Genomic DNA, 21041 nt, shown 5'->3' on the forward strand with positions numbered 1-21041 from the left:
AGGTAAAACTCTCACTGCAGATGACATGATCCTCTACATAGAAAACCCTAAAGACTCCACCAGAAAATTACTAGAGCTAATCAATGAATATAGTAAAGTTGCAAGATATAAAATTAACACCCAGAAATCCCTTGCATTCCTATACACTAACAATGAGAAAACAGAAAAAGAAATTAAGGAAACAATTCCATTCACCATTGCAATGAAAAGAATAAAATACTTAGGAATATAATCCACCTAAAGAAACAAAAGACATATATATAGAAAACTATAAAACACTCATGAAAGACATCAAAGAGGACACAAATAGATAGAGAAATATACCGTGTTCATGGATCAGAAGAATCAATATAGTGAAAATGAGTATACTATCCAAAGCAATCTACTGATTCAATGCAATCCCTATCAAGCTACCAACGGTATTTTTCACAGAACTAGAACAAATAATTTCACAATTTGTATGGAAACACAAAAAACCTCGAATAGCCAAAGCAATCTTGAGAAAGAAGAATGGAACTGGAGGAATCAACCTGCCTGACTTCAGACTCTACTACAAAGCCACAGTCATCAAGACAGTTTAGTACTGGCACAAAGACAGAAATATAGATCAATGGAACAGAATAGAAAGCCCAGAGATAAATCCATGCACCTATGGACACCTTATCTTTGACAAAGGAGGCAAGGATATACAATGGAAAAAAGACAACCTCTTTAAAAAGTGGTGCTGGGAAAACTGGTCAACCACTTGTAAAAGAATGAAACTAGAACACTTTCTAACACCATACACAAAAATAAACTCAAAATGGATTAAAGATCTAAATGTAAGACCAGAAACTATAAAACTCCTAGAGGAGAACATAGGCAAAACACTCTCTGACACAAATTGCAGCAGGATCCTCTATGACCCACCTCCCAGAATATTGGAAATAAAAGCAAAAATAAACAAATGGGACCTAATTAAAATTAAAAGCTTTTGCACAACAAGGGAAACTATAAGTAAGGTGAAAAGACAGCCCTCAGATTGGGAGAAAATAACAGCAAATGAAGCAACGGACAAAGAATTAATCTCAAAAATATACAAGCAACTCCTGCAGCTCAATTCCAGAAAAATAAATGACCCAATCAAAAAGTGGGCCAAAGAACTAAACAGACAGTTCTCTAAAGAAGACATACAGATGGCTAACAAACACATGAAAAGATGCTCAACATCACTCATTATCAGAGAAATGCAAATCAAAACCACAATGAGGTACCATCTCACACCAGTCAGAATGGCTGCTACCAAAAGTCTACAAGCAATAAATGCTGGAGAGGGTGTGGAGAAAAGGGAACCCTCTTACACTGTTGGTGGGAATGCAAACTAGTACAGCCGCTATGGAGAACAGTGTGGAGATTCCTTGAAAAACTGGAAATAGAACTGCCACATGACCCAGCAATCCCACTGCTGGGCATACACACTGAGCAAACCAGAATCAAAAGAGACACATGCACCCCAATGTTCATCGCAGCACTGTTTATAATAGCCAGGATATGGAAGCAACCTAGATGTCCATCAGCAGATGAATGGATAAGAAAGCTGTGGTACATATACACAATAGAATATTACTCAGCCATTAAAGAGAATACATTTGAATCAGTTCTAATGAGGTGGATGAAACTGGAGCCTATTATACAGAGTGAAGTAAGCCAGAAAGAAAAACACCAACACAGTATACTAACACATATGTGTGGAATTTAAAAAGAAGGTAACGATAACCCTGTATGCGAGACAGCAAGAGACACAGATGTATTGAACAGTCTTTTGGACTCTGTGGGAGAGGGCAATGGCGGGATGCTATGGGAGAATCACATTGAAACATGTAAATTATCATATGTGAAATGAATCGCCAGTCCAGGTTTGATGCATCATACAGGGTGCTCAGGGCTGGTGCACTGAGATGACCCAGAGGGATGGGATGGGGAGGGAGATGGGAGGGGTGTTCAGGATGGGGAATACATGTACATTCATGGTGGATGCAAGTCAATGTATGGCAAAACCAATACAATATTGTAAAGTAAAGTAAATTAATTTTTTTAATTAAAAAAAAGAATGCTGAGGAATAGAGGTAACATTACTAAGCTTTCTATCAAAGAAGAATAAGTGCTGTTATTGGAAAATTAATTTATGGGAAACTCATGCCCTGATGATATCAAAACTTTACAATGCAGAAATAAAATGCTGCTTGAGATTAAAAAAACAAAAACAAAGAAAGCAAAGTTGTGTTCCTGTTTAAAAATTCAATAAAGCTGACTTATATGAGTTCAGGAATAGAAAAAAAAGAAAGAAAGAAATGTAGAAAAGGTAATAATAGATTTAAAAAATTAAAATTTTAAATTAAAAAAAGAGAAAAGAAAGAAAAAAAGAGAAAAACTCCTCAGAACTGCAAAAGCCCAGCATAGAGGCAGAGGTTTATGACAACAATAAAAAGTGTGACTGACCAAAAAAAAAAAACCTCAGAAGCTTAATTAGATTTCATAGTGCCAATAAAATCGACAACTAAAACAGAGGGAGAAAAGGAGGGGGGTTGAGAGAGAAAAAAATCCGAAAGAATCTACAGAACAAGTCAAAACATAAGAATAATAAATGGTTCAAGAGTCCTTTCCCTCGCTGGGAGTCAGAGTCCACCTCACCTCCCTAGGATGCCCTCCAACACTGTGCTGATCTCTGCATCTGCTGTGGGGGCAGCTCAGATACTAATCTGGTCCTACTCCTGTGTGTTCTTACCTCCAATGTCCACAGCTATGAGAACTAGTGCATTTTCTTTCATGGCAGCTCCCAATAGACTTTTATATATTCCATAGACAGAGTCTGCCTAGTTAATCATGTGGATTTAATCTACAGCTTGTACAGGTAGTGGGAAGGTTTTGGGTCTTCATCCTTAGCCACACTACCCCTGGGTTTCAATTGTGGTTTTATTTCTGCCTCTGCATGTGGGTCGTCCACTGGGGTGTGCTCCTGAGGCTGCCCTGGAGGACTTGGGTTTGCCCCTGTGTCAGGTGTGGAAGTAGTGCAGCTGCTTGGGCTGCAGGGGTTCTGGCAGCACAGGGTACTCAGGGGGGTTGGCGGCTAAGGAAGAAGGGAATATAGTGCTCTAGAAGGGTATGGCAATCAGTATTGGCCAATACGCTCCTGTATTCTAGCCTGGAGAATCCCCCTGATAGAAGCCTGGCAGGCCACAGTCTACAGGGTCACAAAGAGTCAGACACGCCTGAAGCATCCCTGTGCATGTAGACGCAAGACATTTTTTGCCGGTGGCAGCTCTGCCTTAGTGAGGGTTGAGTGTGAAGGTGGCGCAGCTGCTTGGCTTGTGGGGACCCAGGTGGCGCCAAGTGTGCAGGGAAACGGACTGCCTCCACCCCAGGAGTTGTGGCCCAATCAGAGTCTTTTTCGAGCCCCTTGTACTGGCGATCAGAAGGCATCTTTGGCCAGTCTTTCTCCTTGCTCTGCCCATTCAGGCACCTAGAGGGCTCCCTTGCCTGGGGTCCTTCTCTGTTCCGTGCATCAGGCACACAGAGGGGCCCCCTTGGCTGGGGTCCTACTCTGTAGAGCAGTGCATCACGCACTAAAGAGGCACCCTGGGTGGGGTCCTACTCTGTAGTTCAGTGCGTCAGGCATTTGATGGGCCAGCCTCTCCATTGTTCAAATGCCCATTCTGGCCATTTGGGGAGAGAGAGGCTATGGTGATGGCACCATCCCCTACTCATGACTCAGCAGTATCACTTTGCTTCCATGGTTCCTGGCTTTCTTCCACAGGCATTTCCCACCACATCTCCTCCCTCACATCCCCTCAATCCGCAGTCAACAGCAGCACTCATCCTGAGATTGTGCCACCATCCCCAAACTCCAGCTCCCAGCCAATGTGCCTTCCATGGGACCTATGTCCCTGTCCGAGGTATGTATGGCTGTGGCAAGGACTCTCTGTATCGCATTCCATTTAGGTTGCCACAGATCAGCTGTTTCACTCTCAACCTTAAATGTTTCTCCTCTGACTCAAGACAATTGCCCTGATGTGGGGATGGGACACCTGCTTCCATTCCCCTACCCTCAGAGAACAAGTCCAGTCCTACTAACACTCCTGTTTTTCCCCCTAGTTCCTTCGTCCTATTGAGTTTTGCATGGTTCTATATATTCTTTTCCATGGTCAGGTACTCCTGTCTGCTTTCAGCTGGTGTTCTGCACGCACTTCTGTGTCTGAAGGTGTATTCCTGATGCATCCTTGGAGAGAGATGTACTCCACGTCCACCTACTCCTCTGTCATCTTCCTTATTTTTTAAAAGTTGGATTTTCTGCTCATTGCCTCCAAAGGCAACATCCTGATATGTTTATCAACTGTGGTGCATTACAAGGAACATAAGAACACAGTAAGTAGAAATAAATGTCTGCAATGATGATGATGATGATGATGAAGAAAGAGGGTGAATTCTTGGAAATGAGAATACTCAGGTGAGAACAGCAAAAACGGTGGACTTTGAGGAGAACACTCTACTTTAGGGGAGAGTGGCTAGGGAGAATCAACAATGGACAAAGTAACAAATACCAGGAAAGGAAAGAAGTATCGTGAAAGCAAGGAAATGAGATTACAGGTATCTCTCAATTTCTGGAAGTTCACATTACACTATTTTGCTTTTATAAAACACCTACCTTAGTCCCTGTTTTCAACAACTTGGAGACATCTGAAAAGAATTTTTGTTCTTATGAGAAAAAGTCATTGCCATATTAATGTACTAATGTAGGACTTTTGTGAAAGCAAAGTGATCTAACTGGAACTGTTATTTTAACTTTTTATTTTATATTAGAGTATAACCAATTAACAATATTTAATAGTTTCAGGTGGACAGCAAAGGGACTCAGCAATACACATACATGTATCCATTCTCCCCTAAACTTCTCCCCACCAACCACTCAACCAGGCTTTCACATAACGTTGAGCAGAGTTCCTTGTGCTATACCGTAAGTCCTCATTGGTTATCCATTTTAAGTATAGCAATGTATACATGTCCATCCCAGACTCTGTACTATCCCTTCCGCCCATCCTTCCCCAGTGGCAACCATAACGGTTGCCAAATCTAAGCCTGTGTGTCTGTATCTTAACTGGAACTAACTGAAAACTGGGGATACTCTTTACTTTATGCCATAATAGGTGCGCTCTACTTTCACAGATATAAATGTTGGACCATAAAGAAGGCTGAGAACTGGAGAATGGATGCTCTTGAACTGTGCTGCTGGAGAAGACTCTTAAGAGTCCCTTGGATAGCGAGGAGATCAAACGAGTCCATCCTAAAGGAAATCAGTCCTGAATATTTATTGGAAGGACTGATGCTGAAGCTGAAGCTCCAATACTTTGGCCACCTGATGTGAAGAACTGACTCACTGGAAAAGACCCTGATGCTGGGAAAGATTGAGGGCAGGAGAAGGGGATGACAGAGGATGAGATGGTTGGATGGCATCACTGATTCAGTGGACATGAATTTGAGCAACTCCGGGAGACAGTGAAGGACAGTGTAGCCTGGCATGCTGCAGTCCATGGGGTCACAAAGAGTCAGACACAACTTAGTGACTGAACAACAACAAACAACTACTTTCAGATACAGGGTAAACCTCTATCAATACCAAGGGGTGATTCCACCATATAAATCTTGCAGAGCAGATCCTCTTGCAGTCTTATCAGTGGAGACCTCAAAGGGGACAAATATGACATGCAAAAGCCCAGGTGGATGAACACCCCCTGAGGTGTACTTTTATATCAGTGATTCTCGAAGTACAGTTCCCAGATCAGCAGCATCAGCAACACCAATGAACTTGTTAAAAGTACAAACTCTCAAGTCAGAAACTCACAGATGGAGTCCAGGAATCTGTTGTTGCTGTTGGTCAAAGTACCGGAGATTCAGCATCAGCATCAGTCCTTCCAGTGAATATTCAGGGTTGATTTCCTTCAGGATTTACTGATTTGATCTCCTTGCAGTCCAAGGGACTCTCAAAAGTCTTCTCCAACACTACAGTTCAAAAGCATCAATTCTTCAGCACTCAGCCTTCTATATGGTCCAACTCTCACATCGATACATGACTACTAGAAAAACCATAGTTTTGACTGTACAGACCTTTGTTAGCAAAGGATGTCTCTGCTTTTTAATATGCTGTCTACGTTTTCATCATAGCTTTTCTTCCAAGGAGTAAGCATCTTTTAATTTCATCACTGCAGTCACCATCCAAGGTGATTTTGGAGCCCAAGAAAATAAAATCTGACACTGCTTCCATTTCTTCCCCATTCGTTTGCCAAGAAGTCATGGGACCAGATGCCATGATCTTCATTTTCTGAATGATGAGTTTTAAACCAGCTTTTTCACTCTCCTCTTTCACCTTCATCAAGACACTCTTTAGTTCCTCTTTGCTTTCTGCCATTAGGATGATGTCATCTGCATATCTGAGATTAATGGTATTTCTCCCTGCAATCTTGATTCCAGCTTGTGCTTCATCTAGCCCGGCATTTCTCATTATGTACTCTGCATAGAAGTTAAATAAGCAGGGTTGATATACATACAGCCTTGATATAGTCCTTTCCCAATTTTGAGCCAGTTTGTTGCTCCATGTCAGTCTGTTATTTCTTGACCTGCACACAGGTTTCTCAGGAGGCAGGTAAGGTAGTTCTGCAGTCCCATCTCTTGAAGAATTTTCCACAATTTGTTGTGATCCACATAAAGGCTTTAGCATAGTCAGTGAAGCAGATGTTTTTCTGGCATTCACTTGCTTTTTCTATGATGGATGTTGGCAATTTGATCTCTGGTTCCTCTGCCTTTTCTAAACCCAGCTTGTACATCTGAATGTTTCCCAGCTCACATACTGCTGAAGCCTAGCTTGAAGGATTTTGAGCATTACCTTGCAGGCATGTGAAACGAGTGCAATTGTGAAGCAGTTTGAATGTTCTTTGGCATTGCCCTTCTTTGTAACTGGAATGAAACTGACCTTTTCCAGTCCATGGCCACTACTGAGTGTTCCAAATTTGCTGCAATATTGACTGCAGCACTTTAACAGCATCATCTTTTAGGATTTACAACAGCTCAGCTGGAATCCCATCACTTCTACTACCTTTGTTTGTAGTAATGCTTCCTAAGGCCCACTTGACTTCACAGTCTAGAGTGTCTGGCTCTAGGTGAGTAACCACATCATCATGGGGGTCCGGTTCATTAAGACCGTTTTTGTATAGTTCTGTGTATTCTTACTTCTTAATAGCGTCTGCTTCTGTTAGGTCCATATTGTTTCTGTCCTTTATTGTGCCCATCTTTGCATGACATGTTCCCTTGGTATCTCTAATTTTCTTGAAGACATCTCTAGTCTTTCCCATTCTATTATTTTCCTCTATTTCTTTGCATTATTCACTTAAGGAGGCTTTTTTTAATCTCTCCTTGCTACTCTTTGGTACTTTGCATTCAGATGGGTATACCTTTCCTTTTCTCATTTGCCTTTAGCTTCTCTTCTTTTCTCAGCTATTTGTAAGGCCTCCTCAGTCAACCATTTTGCCTTTTTGCAATTCTCTTTCTTGGGGGGATAGTTTTGATCACTGCCTCTTGTACAATGTTGATGAAGTGGGAATCCAAGTTTTTGTTCATGAAGCCAAAGGATGAACTTTAAGAACACACACACACAAGGTAGCAAGCAAATAGCATTTATTAAAGAGAAGGAAAGTACAAAACTCTCAGCATAGACACTGAGATGGGGTAGAGAGTCCCCCAAAGGTGGGACTTACAACAGTTTATATCTTTACCCATATTAACCTGTACGTTTTTGGTTGGCTCCTTTCCTTAAAATAGATCATTTTTAACCAATCAGTTTAAAGGTCAACTTAACATCTTTATGGCTTCTGTTGATCCTCGGATTGAAGAAATGCCCCCTGGTCATTTTACAATGGAACAGATGTATGGGCTAAAGATTAATGATCACCACTTGTTTTCCCCTCAAGCATGTGGAACAGAAGCTAATTACAGCCCTTCCCTGGATCTGAGTGCTGATAATTTATCAGACCAAGAACACATTCCAGGAATTCAGAACAAGGGGTATAGCTTTAGGTTAATGGTGCGAGATGTTTATTGAAAACAAGACTGAGATCTCAGAGTCCTATACTGATGGCCTAGAAATTTCCACCTCATTATAGTCCTCTGTCCATGGTTCTTCAGGCACTTAGTCTATCAGACCTAATCCCTTCAATCTATCCCACTGTATAATCATAAGGGATTGAATTAGCTGATACCTGAATGGCCTTTCAAAAGTATGTGAACCGTGACCTTCCAGATGTTCAAGCTGAATTCAGAAAAGGCAGAGGAACCAGAGATCAAACTGCCAACATCTGCCAGATCATCGAAAAAGAGAGTTCCAAAAAAATATCTACTTCTGCTTTATTGACTATGCCAAAGCCTTTGGCTATGTGGATCACAACAAACTGGAAAATTCTTAAAGAGATGGAAGTACTAGACAACCTGACCTGCCTCTTGAGAAACTTGTATGCAGGTCAGGAAGCAATGGTTATAACTGGACATGAAACAACACACTGGGTCCAAATAGGGAAAGGAGTACATCAAGGCTGTATGTTGTCACCCTGCTTATTTAAATTATACGCAGAGTACATCATGAGAAATGTGGGACTGGATGAAGCACAAGCTGGAATCAAGATTGCCAGGAGAAATATCAATAACCTCAGATATGCAGATGACATCACCCTTATGGCAGAAGGTAAAGAAGAACTAAAGAGCCTCTTGATGACACTGAAAAAGGAGACTGAAAAAGTTGGCTTAAAGCTCAACATTCAGAAAACTAAGATCATGGCATCTGGTCCCATCACTTCATGGCAAATAGATGGGGAAACACTGACAGACTTTATTTTTTTGGCCTCGAAAATCACAGTAGATGGTGATTGCAGCCATGAAATGAAAAGACGCTTACTCCTTGGAAGGAAAGTTATGACCAACCTAGACAGCATATTAAAAAGCAGAGACATTATTTTGCCAACAAAGGTCTGTCTAGTCAAAGCTATGGTCTTTCCAGTAGTCATGTATGGATGTGAGTGTTGGACTATAAAGAAAGCTGAGTGCCGAAGAATTGATGCTTTTGAACTGTGGTGTTGGAGAAGACTCTTGAGAGTCCCTGGAGTGCAAGGAGATCCAACCAGTCCATCCTAAAGGAAATCAGTCCTGAATATTCATTGGAAGGACTGATGCTGAAGCTCCAATACTTTGGCCACCTGATGCAAAGAACTGACTCATCAGAAAAGACCCTGATGCTGGGAAAGACTGAAGATGGGAGGAGAAGGGGACGACAGAGGATGAGATGGTTGGATGGCATCACCAACTCAATGGACATGAGTTTGAGTAAACTCCAGGAGTTGGTGGTGGACAGGGAAGCCTGGCGTGCTGCAGTCCATGGGGTTGCAAAGAGTTGAACACGACTGAGCAACTGAACTGACTGACTGAATGGCCTAGCAGTTTTCCCTACTTTCTTCAACTTAAGTCTGAATTTGGCAATAAGGAGTTCATGATCTGAGCCTCAGTCACCTCCAGGTACTGATTTTGCTGACTGTATAGAGCTTTGCTATCCCCTTACCTTACTTTCTTTATAGCAGTTTTTCCTTAACTAATACTTTGTGTATTGTCTGTACCCTCTGCTAGAGTGTAGGATCCATGAAAGCAGGGTTTGGTGGTGGTGTTTTTTTTTCCCATTGTGTCCCCAGCATGAGAACAACGCCTGGCACATAACTGGAACTCAAAAAATGCTCACGGAATAAGGCACCTGTCCACGAGGCCACTGTAGCAACAGGAGCATTGTTTCAAGGGGGTGGTAAGCCAGGGTTCTAGGTGAGGAAGCACTAGTGAACCGGAGCCGTACCTGGGGGAGGGTGGGGACAGGACAAGTCACATGGAGGTGACGCAGCAGGACCCTGTGGGGCCGTGCTGGGTGCAAGTCCTTTCTGTGTCCACTTTTCTTATTGGTAGGCAGTAGGTTTCATTCAGCCTCCTTGACCTTCCCTGAGTTCCAAAGGGCAGATTCAAACAGTTGCTCATCAAGGAAGGGAAGGAATACAGAAACACAGGAGGAGCAGTCAAGAAATAATAGTATAGCCTCGGGGCAGGGTCCTGATTCCTCCTGAAGAATACACAAAACAGGATCTTTGAGTTCTTCTGCAGAAACAAAGGTCTCTACCAAGGTGGAGGACGGTAACTTCTCCATGATCATTAGATCCTTGGAGCACCAGCCTGTTACCTCACCATCAACCAATCAGAAGAAAGTCACACACCCTGCAGCCCTTACCCCAAAAGTTGCCTATAAGAAATCCTTCTCCCAAACTATCAGGGACGTCAAGGCTTTTAAACACAAGCCACCCATTCTCCTTTCTTGACACTGCCATAAACCTTTCTCTGCTCCAGACTCTGACATTTCAGTTTATTTGGCTTCACTGTAACAAGAAGTTTAGCAAAATCTGACTCTGTGTTGGATCTGTTTCTCTGAGTTTTTTCTCATTGCTTTTGTTATTACATTCACACATGGTGGCCTGCCCCAGGAAATGTGCCCCTCTGTCTGAGTATTAAACTAAAGTGACTTTGTTTATCTCACAGAGCGACAATCTGACCCTGCCCACCTGTGTATTCACAGGTATTCACAGCTACAGAAAAGAAGAAATTAATACATCCCCTCCCTGATGCTGGTCAAGCCAGGCAATATTTTGCAATACTAATTGCCATTTTATTTTACTTGCTCATCTCCTCTTCCTTTCTGTTCTATAAGAGAAACTGGCATCCAGACCCCAATAAAATGGTTTCTAGGGGAACACTAGTCCTCCATCTTCTCAGTCTGCCAGCTTTCCAAATACAGTTGTGTTTCTTGCCTCAACACTTTACCTCATGGTTTACTGGCCTGTTGTGCAGTGAGCAGAGCAAGCTTGGATCCAGGGACTTCACTGTGCATCAGGCACGTGAACTTGTGTTCAGTAACAGAGGAGCAGCTGTCCTGCATGGAGCAGCTGAAGATGAACCAGGACCTGGGAGGCAGACCCTCACGTCAGGGGAAGCACACTTACTCAAACCAGCCACCCTGGCCAGGCACCAGAGTAACCATTTGCGTGAGTTGTTTTATGATAGGAGGTCCTGGTAAGGAACATGGAACTAATAAGCCACTGCCAACCAGAAGAGTTCAGGAAAGATCAAAAGGAGACACCACATGTCCGACCACCTCCCAGAACCCTCCTCGCTGGCATCCATCTTGGCTGAGTGACGCGTGCGCCACCAGGAAGGACTCTGAGTCAGAATGACTGGTCAGAGACAACCCGGAAACTAATACCATCGCCATAAACCCTGAGACTGCCAGCCATGTGGCAGAGCGGTCTTCCTGGGTTCCCTCACCCCACCGCTCTCCACCCAGGCACCCCTTCCCAATAAAGTCTCTTGCTTTATCAGCATGTGTGTCTCCTTGGACGATTCATTTCCGAGTGTTAGATAAAAGCCCACTTTCAGGCCCTGGAAGGGGTCCCCCTTCCTGTAACACTTGGACTACAACAGATTTAGCAAGTTAGTGTGATTTTTCATTAAATATTGGTGCTTTGTTAAAAAAGTATAGTGGCAGAGGTCCCTGGTGATGCAGTGGATAAGAATCTGCCTGCCAATGTAGGGGCACAAGTTAGATCTCTCAACCAAGAAGATTCTGAATACCAAGGAGCAACTAAGCCCATGTACCACAGCTATTGAGCTCGTGCTCTAGAGTCTACAAGCCGCAACTATTAAGCTCCATAACAAGAGAAGCCACTGCAATGTGAAGCTCATGCACTGCAACGAAGAGCAGCCACCACTCACAGCAACTAGAGAAAGCCTATGCAAAGCAATGAAGACACAACACAGTCAAAAATAAAATAATTTTTTTTAAAGAAAGAAATGTAACGGCATAATTGGCAGCATGCATGCATGCTAAGTCGCTTCAGTTGTGTCCAGCTCTTTGCAACCCTATGGACATAGCCTGCAAGGCTCCTCTGTCCATGGGATTCTCCAGGCAAGAATACTGGAGTGGGTTGCCATGCAGCGTAGGGGAAAGGGAAAGATTAAAAATACACAAGAGAAAAGATGACTGTGGAACAGAATTCCTACCTCTACTTTTCAGCTTCTCTTAGTGTCTATCTTGCCATAAAATTAGGAATTATCACTTCTATTACTCTTTCCTTTTCCTCATGGTAGCAACTACTATTTCCTAAAAGTGTTCAAGAGTACCCAGTACCACTGTAGTTTCTCATAATTGGCTACCTTCCAGAAAGGTGACAAAAGGAAGGTCACTGTGTGCCATTGTTAGAATTTGCTAAGCAAATCTGACTTGAGGCAACTTAAACAGCTAGACATAAAGAATCATGAATCATGAATTAATGTTAGAAATTAAGTGTTAGAAATACAAAACAGAAACCACTCCACCTAACAGGTGGGGCTCCTACTAACAGAGCAAAGGGCTGCTCATAGAATAGCACAAAATTGTGCAGCAACCCACAACACGAAAATAAATGTAGCTTTTTTGTTTACACTTCATAGAATTGTTTTGAGATGACATAACTGGCATCTATTTCTGACTAAAGATAGTTGGCACTTCCTACACCATTAGAAAATTTAGACTTATAGTTTTCAAAAAATAACTTTCCAAAAAGGGAACACAGCACAGATTGCATTCAGCCTTTTCTTTAAGTGTTGTATAAAGAGATGTCATTTCTTACAGATAAGCAATGACTGTTTTATAAAGTGGGAATAAACTTTTGAGCTTTTTTTTTTTTTTTTTAAAAAAGTAGTTTCTGTTAAAAGAAACATTGATTTGCATGGCATTTTAAGAATTTAGTTTTTGTGCTCTAAATAGGTAACACTTCTTTTTGTAACTTTAAGGGTTATTGTATCTGATAGTCCCAGTGGCAACAGAGGGTGATTAATATTCTAATATTATTCATGGACATTGGTATTGAAAGTCAAATGCCATTTGTATGTGTATCTGAATCTTTTACACAAAGATGAATGCAAAGTTGCAAACTGAGTAATTATATATATATACACACACACATATAAAAACATTCCCTCATACTCAAAACAACATTTTCAAAGAACAATACTAAATTATTACAGGTGTTGGCAAGCTGAAACCAGTGTGTAAGTGAAACAGGAAGGAAGGGGGGCACGGCCTAACCTTTAAAAGAATGACATAGCCATTGGGTATGTGCTGAAAACTGGTTAGAACCAACTAGGTTCTGGTTGGCAGAATACATCACCTTCAGTGGACCTTGAGTCTCTTCATGTGTTCATCATAATATATTAGCATGTGTCAAGTGATACGCTCATCAGCAGCTTGTCAGTTTCGAGGCCAACCATCAAAGACCAAAAAGAGGGTGGTGGCCACTGCCTGCAAATCTCCACCATTCTTCAAAATAGCTGGAATAATCCTCTCACTCATTAGCCTATGAAACTACCCAGCCCATAAAAACTAACCTGCCAATTTCGAGGCTCTCTCTCACCTTCTAACACAGCCCACACACTGTCTGTGGTGTGTTTTTCTCTCTAAATAAATCCACTTCTTACCGATCACTTTGTCTCTCACTGAATTCTTTCTGTGATGAGACATCAAGAACTTCTCAGATTCATTAAGCCCTGAGACCAGGTGTGATCTCAGTTAAAAGACTGTGGGTTCAAATCCCAACCTGGGTTTTGGCCAGGTTCAAGTCCCAATATGAGTCACATGGTTTCATTTGTTTTCAAGAAGTGACTCAGAGGATTATGACAGATTTTTTTCCCCAGAGATAACCACACCATTATTTCCCAATCTACATGCTCAATTACATTAAATGTAAATGGTCTAAGCATACCAATCGAAAACAGACTGTCAGATCTGCAAGACCCAAATACATGCTCATACACTTTAAATATGACGAAACAGGTTAAAAGCAAAAGAATGAAAGAAAGATATGTCACACTAACATTAATCAAAAGAAAATTAGACTGTCTATATTAATATCACAAGAAGTGGTTTTTCAGAGCAAAAAATAGTAGCAGTGTAAAAAGGGTTAGTTCATAAAGAGGTCAAATCACCAAAAGAACATAAAAATCCTAAGTATTTATACACTTAGTAGGGCAGCTTCAGGCAGACCCAGATTCAATTCCTGGGTTGGAAAGATCCCCTGGAGAAGGAAATGGCAACCCACTCCAGTATTCTTGCCTGGGAAATCCCATGAACAGAGGAACCTGGCAAGCTCCTAGGGGTGCAAGAGTCAGACACAACTGAGCTCTAAGCACAAGGCAACTTCAAATTACATAGAATGAAAACTGACAGAACCTCAAGGAAAGGTAGATACATTCAAAGTTTTAGAGATTTCTAACACCCTTCTCCCAGTGATTAATACAAGTAGACACAAATCAATAAGCATATAAAAGACCTGGGATTTCCCTGGTGATCCAGTGGCTAAGATTTCATGCTCGCAATGCAGGGGCCCCGAGTTCAATCCCTGGTCAGGGTACTAGATCCCACATGCTGCAACTAAGGTAAAAGTTTTCACGCTGCAACTGAAAGATCCCACATACCACAACTAAGACCCAGCACAGCCAAACAAATTGTTTTAAAGAGTATAAAAGACCTAAACATTTATCAACCAACTTGACCAACTGACACAGAACCCTCCACCCAACAAGAGCAGCATATACATTATTTTCTTTTTTTAATTTATTGAAGTATAGTTGATCTACAATGTTATGCCAATCTCTGCTGCAAGCAGAGTGACTCAGTTATACAACATATGAACATTCCTTTTATATTCTTCTCTATTAAGGTTTATCCCAGGATGTTGAATATAGTTCTCTGTGCTATATAGTAGGACCTTGTTGTCCATCCATTCTATCTATAATAGTTTGCATCTACTAACCCCAAACTCCCAGTCCAACCCTTCCCCACACCCCTTGGCAACCACAAGCCTGTTCTCTATGTCTGAGTCTGTTTCTACTTTGCAGATGGGTTCATTTGTGCCATATTTTAGATAACAGATGTGAGTTACGTCATATGGTATTTGTCTTCCTCTTTTTGACTTCGCTTAGTGTGATCATCTCTAGTTGAATGCATGTTGCTGCAAATCACATTTTCATTTTTAACGGCTGAGTAGTATCCCATCATGCCACCTCTTCTTACCCATTCCTCCGTCGATGAACTTTTAGGTTGTCTCCATGTCTTGGCTATCATGACTAATGCTGCTATGAACACAGGGGTACATGTATCTTTTTAAATTATAGTTTTGTCCAGATATATGCCTAGGAGTGGGACTGCTGGATCATATGGTTAATTTTATAATATTTTTAGTTTTCCTAGGAACCACCACACTGTTTTCCATTGTGACTGAACCAACTTACATTCCCACCAGCAGTGTAGGAAGGTTCCCTTTTCTCCACAACCTCTCCAGCATTTGTTATTTACAGACTTTTAAAAGATGGTCATTCTGACTGGTGTGAGATGGTACCTCACTGTAGTTCTGATTTGCATTTCTCTAATAATTAGTGACACTGAGCATCTTTTCACGTGTACATTGACCATCTGTATGTCTTCTTTGGAGAATTATCTATTTAGGTCTTCTGCTCTTTTTAGATTGGGTTGTTTTTTGTTGTTGCTCTTGTATGAGGTGCTGGTCTGTTCTGGAAATTAAGCCCTTGTCTGTTGCATCATTTGCAAATATTTTCTCCCATTCCGTGGGTGTCTTTCTGTTTTGTTTTCTTTATGGTTTCCTTTGCTGTGTACATGTTATTTTATTTATAATCTCATGCCTGGTCTCTCTGATGACCAGCCCCGATCCTGGGTCATCTCATCTCTTAGCATAAGCTCAGATGTGATCCAAGGGGCTGGTGAACAATAAGGACACTCCCATTACTGAGGGCAATTCCAAGGATTTAGAATCTCCCCACCAGGAACAAGAGACAACAGCCAGTCAAGTTATTATACAGCAACCTCAAATCCACATCTCCCACAACTCCCTTCCCCTGTTCAAACATGGATAAAATCTGGGCCCATTGCTAGCTAGTTTTGTTTCATTGTTTTTAAGTTTTTATTATAGGAATTTTCAAACAGAGACAACAGTAGAAGGAATAATATAGTAAACACTCATATTTCCACCACTGTTTCCTTAATTACTCAATTGTGGTTTATTTACCTCTTCACTCATACCCCTCCCCTGCCTCCCTACCCTCATCCTCAGATCATCTTGAAGCAAAGCCCAGAAGGACATTTGGCTGAGAATTCATGGCAAGCTTCCTGAGGGGCTGCCCCACCCAAGCAGCCTCAAGTAGGCTCCAGCTCTGCTGAAATCTAGCAGGCAGCTGAGTGCGGGGCACTCAGAGGCCCTTGGGCACCTCATTTACTGACTCCAGCATGACAGTTAAGGAACACTTTCTACACACACTGCAATGTGTGCAAGAACACCAAACGCCACTTTATTGCATTCAAAGCCTCTAAGGCACGTAAGCCAGCCTTGGTCCTGATATTTCTCATGTCTTTCAAAGGAATAGTGTCTACAACACTGATTATGTCCTAAAGAATCAACGCATAAAAAAACAAGCTCAAGATCACAGGCTTAAATACTCCTAAATAAAATCAATTCAGGGTCAGACACAATAAGGTAAGAAATAATGTATCAGTATTATTTATAGATCACAGACCCATCTCAGAATAATTAAAACAGGCAAACCATTCAACCAGTCTTTGAACAACAAAAACTTGACCCCAATCTTTTATTTATCATGCCAGAGTGGCAGAGACAGTCCCTGCTACCTAGGTTGGGAGAATATTTGTATGTTTATCTGGGAAGTTCTGACCCTCCCCCAAGGTACCAGGAGGCATCTACAAGGTACCTCCTCCAAGATGGGATGGCAGGAGCAGTGAGTAGATTCATCCAATACCTGCCCATCTGACTTAACTCTGCAAAACAGGAAGTCAAATGAATGCAAAGCTCCCCCAAGTCTAGGACTTGAGCACTGAGTACCAGCCCTGCAAGGCAAGAGGGGACACGAAGTCTTACCATTGGATAGAGTATGGTTCGAGGCAGCGAGGGTGTGCTCCTCAATTCATGTCTCCAAGGCACCCACAGAGGCCTCAGCTTGGGTTACCTGCTCACCTTTCATCACAAGAGGGGCTCAGGCTCCTCCATCCTGAGCTGGACGATGCACTGTCAGGGAAGCACCCCCCCCGGCTGCCCTCATTTCTAAAGCAGAGCCCAAGCAGGACCTGTGGTTTAATCTTGGGCATTCTCCTCCTAACCCAGCTGTTTCCCAAGCACGAACTGGCTCTAAACAAGGCTTTTGTTTCAGGAGATCAAGGAAGGTGCTTTGAACCATCTCCAAAAGCAGAGAAGAATCACCAAAGAATTTTTCGTCCTAGTAGCAAAGGAAGAAAATCTTCAAACACCCACAGTTCAGCTATTGCAGGGGATCTTCCCTACAAAGATGAGTTCTCTCCCAAGGAAGTAAAAGTTCGTGTTGGAAGATGACACAGATCAACACTTCTGTCAGGAACATCAAGTACTCCAGGCCTGACTAGAATGCCTAGGGACCCAGCACAAGACCAGAGATGAACTGACGTAACATCGAACATCTTTACGGAAAGGCTGGGGTGTGTGCCTCCAATAGTATCGTCCTGTTCAGACCCTAAGGCATAAGGAACCTGACTTCAGCTCCCCTGTTGGGCAAGCCCAGAGCAGGACTTATTTCATCACAAGCCGTTCCATTGCTCCCACCATGGGGATGAAAACTTACATTCTGACAATGTCAGGATATCAGGAGCTCGGGAAATTCCAGCCACCCACTCCCTCTAGCCCTCAGTGGGCTGAGGCTATTTCCACTGCACAGAAATGCTGCAGGAAAAAAGAGCCCCTTGTACTTGAGCCTGGCAGCTGGTTTCCTCCCTGGTTTCAGCCTGTCTGACCCTTCTCCTGGTCAGTTCCTACATCTGCATTTGGCTCACGTGAGGCAGAGAGGAGAAAGGGTTTGGGCCTCTCTGACTCACAAGAGGACCAGCGCTAGGTTGAACAGGAATGTTGCTGCTTCCCGTGGATCTGCTAGCAGACCCTTCTGGCCACAGGTAGGCACCCCAGCAGGTGACGAGGGTGGCCTCGGAGGCAGCCGCACCCGCCCTATCTGAGTGACAGCAGGCTTAGCTAACCGTTGAGCTCTGCTGGCCACGGTGGGGTCTCCACCAGCCAGGGCAGGATCTCACGATCCTGGAGGATGGAGGCTACCACTGATGAGAGCGATCAGTCAGAAGGCAAGATGCTCTGATAAGAGCAAAACTGCCAACTGCTAACACTCTCTTATCTATGGGGGACCGCTGCCCCACGGCCTGCGCAACCAGAAGGGTCTGGGGCTGCAGTCAAAGCCAAAGGCATCTGTGGAAATGCCTTTCATAATACACAGGAGTGGGAGGGGCTTGTGGCCACATGAGGACCAGGTCATGCTGACCCTGAATCACAAAGTCAACACAGGCTGATTCAGATATGGTTTGAAATCTCAGACCGAAAGGGTTCCTGTTGGGACTCAACATTTTAAAACCGTGGATGGGGTGATGAGGTGCAAGACAGGAAGGGACCTGGAGGGGATAAAGGACATACTTCTTTGGGAAACTCTGGTCTGGGTGGAGACCTGTTGCTTCCCTCGAGCACAGAAAATCACCAGAAGTCTGAGCATTCATCCCAGCTCCTGTGTGGAGGCAGTGGAGGGGAATGAAATTCACTGACTTTGGCTTTTTTTTTTTAAATCTACAGAGCTGAATAGCTCTACAAAGAGTCATCAGAACTCCAAGATTTGAAGGCTACTTCAGAGAGCAAAGAAGCAGGCACCAGAGGCCTGAGGAAGAACCCACAGTGGCTACAGATTATGTCCAGCAGGAAAGGGGCGCTAGTGACTTTAACTCCCCAGAGACCCACCCAGCAGCCTGGAGATCTACCAGAACCGATCGGGGGTGGGGGGCCAGCATCCTGCCGGAGAGGCACCAGGAAGTGGGAGGCTTCCTCACCCACAAGGCAAACACCCCACCCCTGTCCCTGGCCAACCCCGACCTCTCATCCCATCTGCCCAGCCTCCTGCCCTCAGCAGCTGCCCTCCCATCCCTTTGGCTCTGGGGGACCTGGGGAAGCGCGCGGGCGGTCCGGCCAAGCATCTGTGGCCGGCCTACTTGGAGGAGCAGATGGAGAGCGTGGCACCCGTGGAGAAGAGCCAGAAGGCTGGGTACACGGCCTCGGCGAAGTCCACCTTGTACTTATACAACAAGTGGACCTTGTCAGCCGCGGCAAAGAAGAGGACAAAGCCGTGATCGCAGTTGAGAAGCACCCCCACCCGCGTGGCCTTGGTGGAGGGCAGGGTTTTCTCCACGTTGTTGTGCCAGGCGGAGATCTTGGTGTTGAACCACTCCACACACCAGGACGCGCTGTTGCGGCCAAGACGGCTCTCGGGACCCTGCCGCTCCATGCTGCCATAGCAGATACCCACCCCGCAGAAGTTGTTCTTCTGCAGCTCCACCTCCCAGTAGTGAATCCCTTTCTTGTAGCAGTGCAGCCCCAACACCTGCGAGCAGTATGTGAACCTCTGGGGATGCGGCCGGTAGTTCAGGGACGTGTCAGCCACGGATGCAACGGTGTAGTTCTCGGACAGGGCCACCTTGTTGTGAGCGGTGTTGTAGTCCAGGACAACTTTAACAACATCTAAGGAAGCATCAAGGGGTCAATCATGAGGAGCTCCAAGCGCTCTCACCTTTAATCCCCTCCCTAGCTGGTAATATTTATTCATTTGTTCTACCCATCCATTCAACCACCCTTCCATCCACACATGCATCCAGTCCATTCATTCTGTCTAGTTCGTCAGACGTTTGTCCATCTCTCTAACCACCAACCAAGCCATCTGTGTGTCTATTAGTCACCCAACTGTCTGTCTATTCCTCCACCCAAAACCATGTACTGAGCCCCTGGCTTATGCCAGGTTCTATACAGGACACACAGTCATGAACCAGACGTGGTGCCTGGCCTCGTGGAGTTCACACTCACAGAAGGCAGGCAAGCCCATCAGTAACGACAACAGTGAAGACTCCACACTCCACTAAAGGGCAGGCACTCTGCTGGAAGGACACAGCCATGGGGGCAATGGGCCAAGGGAGGGGAGAGCACAGAGGAACACTTACTTCATGGGCGGACTGGAATCTGAGCCAAGCGAAAGGGAGATAAGAAGAATTAAACAGGAGAGCAGAGGAGGGAGAAAGGCTACGCTGGACAGAGGAAACAGTGCAGGCAAGCATGGAGTCATGAGGATGGCAGACATGCGCCGCGACCAGGGAAGGCCGGGCAGCTGGGAACACAGAGGCCGCAGCAAGAGAAGAGGGACCCCTGGAGCCATAAGTGGTGAGTCAAAGGGTCTCGACTTAAACTGATGGCAACAGGCAGCCAACTGAGGTCTGCCAAGCACAGCAACGGCCTGAATAGAATCCTTGACTAGGACACAAGCCTGGCCTCCACCTCCTCCCCAGGACACAGCCCTCCCTGCCCTTCCACTCGCCGAGGACCCTGAACCAGGGCAGACAGGGAAAATCCCGCACTTGCGCTTGGGAACTGGGAAGCTAGAGACCAGGGGTCTCTGCCACCCCCTGGCTCAGTGGCCCAGGGAAAGACACTGTGCACCTGGCCCTGGGCTTCCCCCAGGGTAAAATGAATGGCCTGGGAAAATGTCCTCTGAACACCCGAAGCCCCTAGAACTCGTTTCTCCTGCTTAGACAGCTGTACGGCAGAGCGCAGGGGGCTCCACAGACATGTGGCTCAGCACCGCCCCCAGCAGCCTGGCAGCAGTCACGGGGGCTGGGAGCAGGGGAGGCCTTTCCCAGCCAGGAAGCTCCAGGGAGGCCGGCCGGGCCTGAGAACCAGGTACCACAGCGCCAGCAATGGGTGAACCACGCCCACTGCGCCAGAACCACGCGCACAGCTCCAGCAATGGGTGAACCACGCCCA

The 21041-nt window shown here is 44.4% G+C and overlaps 1 protein-coding gene across 4 annotated transcripts in view; it reads right to left on the reverse strand.

Moving 5' to 3' along the window:
- The window catches only part of TRIM25 (tripartite motif containing 25), a 68073-nt gene that overhangs the window by 29431 nt on the left and 17601 nt on the right, over positions 1-21041 (reverse strand). For 3 of the 4 annotated variants that reach the window (XM_061142589.1, XM_061142591.1, XM_061142590.1), the window contains exon 9: positions 19540-19751. In XM_061142589.1, the coding sequence (XP_060998572.1) occupies positions 19540-19751 (212 nt within the window). Of the gene's footprint in view, positions 1-7684; positions 19752-21041 lie in introns of those variants that run through there. The other variant, XM_061142588.1, reaches the window with a different exon arrangement.

The sequence above is a fragment of the Dama dama genome, chromosome 5 (genome assembly GCF_033118175.1).
Source record: "Dama dama isolate Ldn47 chromosome 5, ASM3311817v1, whole genome shotgun sequence".
Taxonomy (NCBI): Eukaryota; Metazoa; Chordata; class Mammalia; order Artiodactyla; family Cervidae; genus Dama; species Dama dama.